At 48.7% G+C, this 8,741-nt stretch overlaps 2 protein-coding genes across 2 annotated transcripts; both read left to right on the forward strand.

Moving 5' to 3' along the window:
* LOC119297315 lies at window positions 1-3,377 on the forward strand. The gene is made up of 5 exons (XM_037575156.1): window positions 1-203; window positions 354-590; window positions 686-916; window positions 1,326-1,507; window positions 2,594-3,377. Exons 1-5 carry the CDS (start codon window positions 26-28, stop codon window positions 3,161-3,163), a joined length of 1,398 nt encoding a protein of 465 aa, XP_037431053.1. The 5' UTR covers window positions 1-25; the 3' UTR covers window positions 3,164-3,377.
* A 2,496-nt stretch (window positions 3,378-5,873) lies between these two features.
* On the forward strand, window positions 5,874-7,920 carry LOC119301427. The gene is made up of 3 exons (XM_037578389.1): window positions 5,874-6,287; window positions 6,531-7,246; window positions 7,333-7,920. Exons 1-3 carry the CDS (start codon window positions 5,982-5,984, stop codon window positions 7,778-7,780), a joined length of 1,470 nt encoding a protein of 489 aa, XP_037434286.1. The 5' UTR covers window positions 5,874-5,981; the 3' UTR covers window positions 7,781-7,920.
* Window positions 7,921-8,741: the final 821 nt, after the last annotated feature.

The raw sequence follows: 8,741 nt of genomic DNA on the forward strand, positions 1-8,741 counted from the left end.
TCTTCAGAGAAACCCTCGCGTGGCAATGGCGCCTCCTCCAACGGAAGAGCAGCTCCGGCGTGGATCAGAGGAAACCGAGGTCCTCCGCCATTCTGTTCACGGCGACGGCCACCCCAGCGTTTGCACGGATCAGCCGTCAGCCCTAGGCGGCTCCGCGGCCCAGATTACGGAACCCCGTGATAACCAGGCGCTCGTGTCCACAGGTACGTCTATCGTCTGTGCACCTCTACTCTATGCCCCATTGACCTTCGGCCCTTCGCACATCCATTGCGCCGACTCAACAAGACTTTTTTTTTTTTGCAAAAGGACTCAACAAGACTTCATTGATCAATTGTTTTGTTTCAATTGCGCAGAATCAGATCGGTTTTCCTTGCGCGCTCTTGATCTCGTGAGCACACAGGTGGACAGCGACGACCAGTGCCATGCCGAACTGATGGAGGAGGACAGCGATGACAAGGATGGTAGCGATGACGAGGAGGACAGCGATGAATCTGATGCCCAAACGGCAGACGAGAACAGTGATGAGGAGGAGGTTAGGGATGAATACTATGCCCCACTGATTGGCAAGGACAGCGAGACAAATTGCCCAGGTTGCTAATTGGTCCTCCATGAAAAAAAATGATTTTCTACTACCAAAATAGCTGAAAATAATTAACTGATGGTCAATGCTGAATTGATTCCTCAGGAAAAAAGTACTCCAAGGAAGAAGCTGATGAAGTAGTGTCCAGATGGCTTTGCAGTTTCAACAAAGCGTACCGTGACTGCTTGAACCTGCGTGTGGAGATTCTAGGCCGGGGTGATGAGAATGCTCGTCTTCCTCCTTTTCCTTTGAAAGTACTCCCTGTGGTAACAAGTCTATGCATCACAAGCAACATCTGCTACCACCGCGAATACATGACCCATGACACTTCCACGAGTAAGGGCCTTTCATTCTTACTCCCAACTTTCCTAAATATTCCTTCCGTTTCTAAATATTTGTTTTTTTAAGATTTCAAATGGACCACTACATACGGATGTATATAGACATATTTTAGAGTGTAGATTCACTCATTTTGCTCCGTATGTAGTCACTTGTTGAAATATCTAGAAAGACAAATATTTAGGAACGGAGGGAGTATATGTCTTCCTAGATATTTCAATATAGACTACACACGATGTATATAGACGTATTTTAGAGTGCAGATTCACTTACTTTGCTCCGTATGTAGTCTATATTGGAATCTCTAAAAAGACTTATATTTAGGAACGGAGGGAGTAGTAATCTGCATTTGCACTATTTATGTTTTTTACTTAGGATTTTGCCTTTCTGTCCTCTATATTTGCAGCTGCGTCAATTCTTGGGTATCCCAATCCAAGAACCATGCTACAGGTCTTCTCTTTGCGCTTGGCAAGCTATGAATCCTATCCCGTTAGTGTTTATGGAATTTTCGCTGTTAGAGATGTTCTGGAACCACGGCGGAATCTTATCTTTAACCGTCGGAGAGAGGATGCTGTCACAATTGAGCAGGTAATTAAGGCCTGTTTTGTTTTAAGAATAGTGACTTTTTCTGAACAGTGAATGTACAGCCATAACAGATTATGTCAATTAGCTTCTTCGCCCGTGTTTTAAAATTATCTTCGAGTAGATGCAAGTAGTCCTTCATTTTTAAGGGTCAGCACATTATAAGATACATGTTGCTAAACATTCCATACATCAACATGCCGTCAGATTCCTAAAATATTATATGATTACACAAAAAACATAAAAACCTGGTAATCAAATTTATATTCTTCTGCTTTCATTTTCGGAAGGCAGTATTTTGATTATATACACATAGGCATTAAGAAAATCCAACTGGATGTAGGGGGAGAGTAAATAAGCTTGGATCACTGGACTTTTTCAAATAGGCCACCGTGCTGTTCATTTACACATCTGGGCTTAATTAAATGGTCATTGGGCATCAAAGCACGCCATAACCACACCCCTTAGGTTGTAGCTTTTCTTATTTTCAAATTATTTGTCTTTTTTGTAGAATTTGGGGGAAATTTCCGGGTGCATTGATCCCTTTGGAACCCAACACCCGTATAACAGTTAAACTGGGCTGGCTTACAACTGGAGTCATACATTGGCATCCAACAGGCTACTCTTTTTGTTAAAAAAAATCACCAACAAACTACTCCATTAGGACTCGTCAACTGCCATTGTTAGCCAGTCTGATGCCAAGTATCAACACTCCCCCTGGAGATTGGGCATGTGTTGAAAATCATGGCTATCTTGTTACAGTTTCATGGTTCTTACTATGACCACTACCATCGCTTAGCTTACTACTAGCACACTCCCTGATGATCTTCATGCCAACCCTACTCATGCAGTACACATACACGAGAGCATTTTCTCTCCATCTCTTGCTACCAGCCTCTCTGTCGGTCGTTGTGGACAACATCAAATTCGTCTGTATATGTTTGTATTCGGAAACAGAGTGACTGAAAGGGTCTACTCTATACTTGATTTAAACATGAAGATGCATATCTTAAGACTTTATTCTGTTAATAAATGCTAATTTACTTGCGAGTGGATTACTTTGGTTAGTTCTGATGAGTTGTCAAATTGCAGGATTTTTTCACCTTACCTCTTTGTAGCCCCTGTCGAGGGATGTATGCACCGGATCAGGCATTACTGGAAGTTGATCTATGGGTGAAGAAGGAGGGAGATGGATCGCCTGACGAACAGTTGCTCTCTGCGTATGTTGAGATTTATTTCCAGTCATGCTTTGATGAGATGCGAACAGGACGCATTCCCGGTGACATTTGCAGCTTGGAGATAGACTTCATGTTCCTTTCATTGAGTGTTGAGGCTGTGATACAAATCTTTGCAAAGGTTGACCATCCTCATCATTTGAGATTTACGGCTTTCAGCAGTGGCTTTGATCATGAGATTGTGCTGTTTGGTGACAAATTCGTTGGGAAAGGGAGCCTAAACCAGCATGTCGTCGCCGTGAAGGAGAAGGGGAAATTGGATGTTCGCTTACAAGTGGAGAAAATGGTGTTTCAGTGGACTTTCCAATATGGGGTGGCTGGAACTGTTAGTTCTCCAAACGACTCGATCCTAGAGTATGGCCAGTTTGTTGTGAGGGTGTTATTTGCTCCAAAGGACTTGCAACCAGTTAGACGACATGGCTACTGATGATCGTTCAGCCGATGTGGATGTTAGGAATAAATTAGCACATGTCTATGGTTAATTAGTAGTACATGTTAATTAACAAACCGTTATTGGTAAGGGGTGTGTCCAACTCCGAAGAGTCATGTCCCTTCTCTCTTTATTGTCGAAAGGCACCTATTTTGAAGGATGCCCCCAAATAAGTACCTCTTCTTCTAATCTCTTCTATATGTATATCATCTTTTCATCTTTTCCAGTTGAGAATCAATAGAAATCAGGACTAGTCGTCCATTCAGTTTCAATCTATTGTTACTCTATCACGTTATCAGCCCTTTGCTCTCCGAGAGAAATATGCCATCCTAGGCAGCGGTTATGCATGCCTGAAACGCCTGCACGTGGAACCCAGTGCCTCCCCGGCCACGGCCCTCCCACGATCAACAGCGGTGAGCCACCATGGCTTGCCTCGTGAGCACACAGGTGGACAGGGACGACCAGTGCCTTTCCCAAGTGATGGAGGAGGACATCGATGACAAGGATGGTAGCGATCACGAGGAGGATAGCGATGAATATGATGCCCAAATGGTAGATGAGAACAGTGATGAGGTTAGGGATGAATACTATGCCTAAGTGATTGGCAAGGACAGCAAGACAAATTGCCCAGGTTGCTAATTGGTCCTCCTTAAAAAATGATTTTCTACTACCAAAATAGCTGAAAATAATTAACGGATGGTCAATGCTGAATTGATTCCTCAGGAAAAAAGTACTCCAAGGAAGAAGCTGATGAAGTAGTGTCCAGATGGCTTTGCAGTTTCAACAAAGCGTACCGTGACTGCTTGAACCTGCGTGTGGAGATTCTAGGCCGGGGTGATGAGAATGCTCGTCTTCCTCCTTTTCCTTTGAAAGTACTCCCTGTGGTAACAAGTCTATGCATCACAAGCAACATCTGCTACCACCGCGAATACATGACCCATGACACTTCCACGAGTAAGGGCCTTTGATTCTTAGCAATCCGCAGTTGCACTATTCTTAGTACTTCCGAGGACGCCGAGGAGGACGCACCCCGAGGCCGCAAGCGGCTGCGCAAGACCTCGGCCGGCCCTGCTGGCCAGCTGGCCCAGCCGAAGAAGATCACACTTTCTGACGAGTCGGATGGCGATCTCCTGCAGTCGAAGAGGATAAGACCGACACCTCGGAGGTACATTTTACTGATTCTGAATTGAATTCGAAAGCTTGTTTAGTCGTAACTTGTAACATGCAGCCTCTCAGTCCACAACACCTTCATATAGGCGATGACATCTCGGACGGGCTCCCTCCACCCTTCATGGCGGATAGCGGCACCGCCGAGCGTGTCGTGACTCCCCCTGCCCACGAAGAGGTGGGGGAGGCGACGTCAAACCCAACCCCTTTATTCGATACTGTGGGGGCGGTGCACAGGTTCTTGCGGCCGAGGTTGAGGCCTCGACCAATCAAGACCAAGGGGAAGAAGTCCCCGAGGTCCTGAAGGGAGGGTTGAGCCAAATGGAGGCCCATCCCCAAGCAACTCCGGTGCCTTCGCAACAGCCGAAGGCCCCCATCCCTACCACAACGGTGGTGGGATCCGAGGTGGTTCTGCCCACCCCTCTTGCCCTAGGGCAGGTCTACAAGGATGGCCCAAGGAGACGGAGGTAGCCTTAATGGGCTCCTCCATCACAGAAGAGCACCGTGCCCTTATCGGCATGGTGTTGGGCGGCTTCCGGTCCGTAGAGGCCGGAATGCACGAGGTCTTCCAAGGACTCGTGAGAAGTTTCGAGGTACGTATTACACATCCCAGCCTTTTTCAATTTGATGAACTTTTTTTCAATTTGTTGAACTTTTTTTCATATCTGATGAACTTTTATTTCGAGTCTGATGAACATTTTTAAAAATAAATGAATTTAATTATCAGATTTTTGAACTTTTCCCAAATTTGTGAACTTTCTTTCAAAATTAATGAACTTTTTTTCAAAATCATGAACCTTTTTTTCTCAAAATTTTGTTATTTATTAAAAACTCTCTGAATAGTTTTGAATTCACAAAAAATCGTTTTCTTAAAGTAATGACTTTTTAAAAAAAAATTATGAACATTTTTGAATTCACATACTTTTTCAATTTTTGATGAACTTTTTTAAACTTGATGAATTTCTTTTAAATTTGATGAACTATTTGAAAATCCATGAACATTTTTTAATTCACGAACTTTTTCAAGTTTTTGTAAAAAAATTGTGTTTTTTCTTCAAAATATGAATGTTCAAATGGTGAGCAATTGACCAAACAACGGTAAAACGAGATCGAGCGAGCACAGGAAGGGAGTGGGCGAGTGAAGTCAGGGAGCACCCAGCTCGTTTAATTGGGCCGGCCGAAGAGAAGCTCCTGCGTGCGCCAGTTCCTCGATCTGGCGCCGGAAGAAAAAATTTCTTGCGCCAGAAGCGCCGTATAGGAGCCCCCGGAAAAACCGTGCGCCAAGGAGCAATCAACAATTTGCACGAAATTTACAGCGTCTTGATCGTGTGGTGGAGGACTTAAATGTGACATAACTAATTTTCATCTACGGAGTATATGTGAATTAGCGAATCTATTTACCAATGGCTTCAACTCAATTGCCTCAACCCATACGGTACGCCACGTTACGCCACGGAAAGAGAAGAGAGCGTGCAGTCAAACAGGTAGACAAACCGTAATAGAAAATCCCCGCTAAGCGCCAAGAGGACAAAGACCCCATTTCGCCGGCGCAACAAATGGCGACCATCGCGAGGTCGAGCTGAGCACTCGGCGAGAGGAGGAGACGACAGAGAACTAACCGGGTTGGCGAGGTGAGCTCCTCTCGGAGATGGGGCCGGCGGTGGCGCCGTGGGAGGAACGGCGGACGCTGGTTCTGGTGAACCTGGCGTCCATCATGGAGCGCGCCGACGAGGCGCTGCTGCCGGCGGTTTACCGGGAGGTCGGAGCCGCCCTGCACGCCACGCCCACGGGCCTCGGCGCGCTCACCCTCTACCGCTCCATCGTGCAGGCCGCTTGCTACCCGCTGGCCGCGTACGCCGCTTCCCGCCACAACCGCGCCCACGTCATCGCCGTCGGGGCGTTCCTCTGGGCCGCCGCGACCTTCCTCGTCGCCATCTCCGAAACCTTCCTCCAGGTGAGCCCGACCGCTCAACCTCCGCTCGCACTTCACGCTTCCTGTCGTCCTCGTACTACAAACTACTCTAGAAAGCCGGTGGCTAATTATGTCAGCTCAGCTGTCTCGCACAGATCTCGGCATCGGTGATCTTAATTTCTTGTAGTAGCAGTAATTGCATCTCCGTCGAGAGAGTGATCATCCAAGCTGATTTGGGAAGCTCATTGCCGATTTGGAACTGAGAGCTATACGCCGACTTGCTAGGTGGCGATTTCCAGAGGCCTGAACGGCATCGGCCTAGCTCTCGTCATACCGGCGGTCCAGTCACTGGTGGCCGACTCCACCGACGACGACCACCGCGGCACGGCCTTCGGGTGGCTGCAGCTGACCAGCAGCATCGGGTCCATCATCGGGGGCTTCTCCGCCCTGCTGCTGGCGCCGACCACCATCTTCGGGGTCGAGGGCTGGCGCTTCGCGTTCCACCTCGTGGCGGCCATCAGCGTCGTCGTGGGCGCCCTCGTGTGGTTCTTCGCCGTCGACCCCAACTTCCGGACGGACGTAGCGTCGGCGGCGGAGAAACGGTCCGCGTGGGACGAGGCCAGGGAGCTGCTCAGGGAGGCCAAGTCGGTGATCCAGATCCCGACGTTCCAGATCTTCGTGGCGCAGGGCGTGAGCGGCTCGTTCCCGTGGTCGGCGTTGTCGTTCCTGTCCATGTGGCTGGAGCTCATCGGGTTCAGCCACGGGGATACCGCCGTCTACACGACCATGTTCGCCGTCGCGACGTCCCTGGGCGGCCTCCTCGGCGGCAAGATGGGCGACGCCCTCGCCCGGCGGTACCCGATCAGCGCCGGCTCGGCCGTGCCTCTCGCCGGCATCCTGCTCCTCGGCCTCCCGGATGACCCGTCCACCGGCCTCGCGCACGGGCTCGTCCTCTTCGTCATGGGACTCATCATCTCCTGGAATGCAGCCGCGACCAACAGGTAGACGATGAAACCTGCACATTCCCCCTGAATTTGCTCAAGTACAAAGAGAATCTTCACTTCATTTTGCTTGGTGTGCACTGCAGCCCGATCTTCGCGGAGATCGTGCCGGTGAAATCAAGAACGAGCATCTACGCGCTCGACAGGTCGTTCGAGTCGATCCTGGCCTCGTTCGCGCCGCCGGCCGTGGGCTTCCTGTCGCAGCACCTCTACGGGTTCAGACTGGCGGACGGCGGCGCAGGCAAAGCCACCGCCGAGAGGGACCGGGAGAACGCGGCGTCGCTGGCCAAGGCGCTGTACACGGCCATCACGATCCCCATGACGGTGTGCGCGCTCATATACTCGCTGCTGTACCGCACCTACCCGCGGGACAGGGAGCGCGCGCGGATGCAGTCGCTGATCGGGTCGGAGCTACAGCACATGGAGCTGATCGAGGAGGGTGGCGACGGCGACGAGCGGTTCGAACTCTTCGAAACGGAAGCGGATGACAGTGACGTGGGAACCAAGAAGCTGCTGGCGAACCGGGAGTCCTGACAGGAGAGGAAGGGTTCTGCATTTTTTTTATGATGATGATATTGCCGCCTACTGATTTTTTTACCTACCGCCTACTGATTTGTTTGTAACAAGAGGAGCAGCAATCTTGTAAATTTTGTTCTCCTTCTTCTATAAAAATATGGTACGCAATTGCGTACTCTTAAAAAAAAAACCAGCAATCGTGAAAAAACACAAAACTGGCCCTTTGACCAAAGTTCAGCACAAAATGGCCTTATTTTAAAAATATTTCATAAAATAGCCCTAACCGCATGACGCCCGCGCCCGTGGCGCCATACTAGATAACATAACGCCTTGGTCAACGGCGCCGTGCGCGTCGGCGCTAACTGCCACGTCGGCCTGGCCTTGGGCCCATGACGCCTCGGCCGAGGGCGCTATGGGCTGTACCACGACGCCCCACCCCGGGGCGCCATACCCCTTCACTACATCGCCGCCCGAGTCTCTCTGCTCTCTGTTCTTTCTTTCTCTTCTCTCGCTGTTCTTTCCCCACCCATGGCGCCCCTCAAATCGCCCCTTCCTCTCCCCACTCAAGAGCTGTGGATCTGAGCCGAAGATCGGTGGATCCGGTTGCCCTTCGAATCCTCAAGGTATTCTCCTTCCTTTTCCCTCTTTCTATTGGTTGAAATCTCTCCATTTGATTGATTTGGATGAAACCCTAGTTCATCCTTTTGTTGAAATGAATAGTGGATTTTGGTGTGATAATGTAAGGATTAGTGTGATTTAGGATATGTATGGCTTACAATATGTATGATATAAAATTATTATGAAAGTGCTATGAATTTGGTTAGGATATGTACGCACATATATATGGTGTATGGAAGAATTAATGCAAATATATGGTGTATTATGTTGTAGAAAATTATATGCACATATATGGTGTATGGAAGAAGAATTAGTGTAAAAATTTTGCACATGTATGTATGTTTTTGCACTAGTGCGGATA

Source organism: Triticum dicoccoides, chromosome 5A (genome assembly GCF_002162155.2).
Source record: "Triticum dicoccoides isolate Atlit2015 ecotype Zavitan chromosome 5A, WEW_v2.0, whole genome shotgun sequence".
NCBI classification, from domain to species: Eukaryota; Viridiplantae; Streptophyta; class Magnoliopsida; order Poales; family Poaceae; genus Triticum; species Triticum dicoccoides.

What these genes read in the sequence shown, in the direction of transcription:
- LOC119297315 (XM_037575156.1), top strand. Translation starts at nt 26, where the DNA reads ATGGCGCCTCCTCCAACGGAAGAGCAGCTCCGGCGTGGATCAGAGGAA. An exon ending in GACCCATGACACTTCCACGA is followed by an intron (nt 917 to 1,325) that starts GTAAGGGCCTTT and finishes CTATATTTGCAG; the next exon opens with CTGCGTCAATTCTTGGGTAT. An exon ending in ATGCTGTCACAATTGAGCAG is followed by an intron (nt 1,508 to 2,593) that starts GTAATTAAGGCC and finishes GTCAAATTGCAG; the next exon opens with GATTTTTTCACCTTACCTCT.
- LOC119301427 (XM_037578389.1), top strand. Translation starts at nt 5,982, where the DNA reads ATGGGGCCGGCGGTGGCGCCGTGGGAGGAACGGCGGACGCTGGTTCTG. An exon ending in TCTCCGAAACCTTCCTCCAG is followed by an intron (nt 6,288 to 6,530) that starts GTGAGCCCGACC and finishes CCGACTTGCTAG; the next exon opens with GTGGCGATTTCCAGAGGCCT. An exon ending in AATGCAGCCGCGACCAACAG is followed by an intron (nt 7,247 to 7,332) that starts GTAGACGATGAA and finishes TGTGCACTGCAG; the next exon opens with CCCGATCTTCGCGGAGATCG.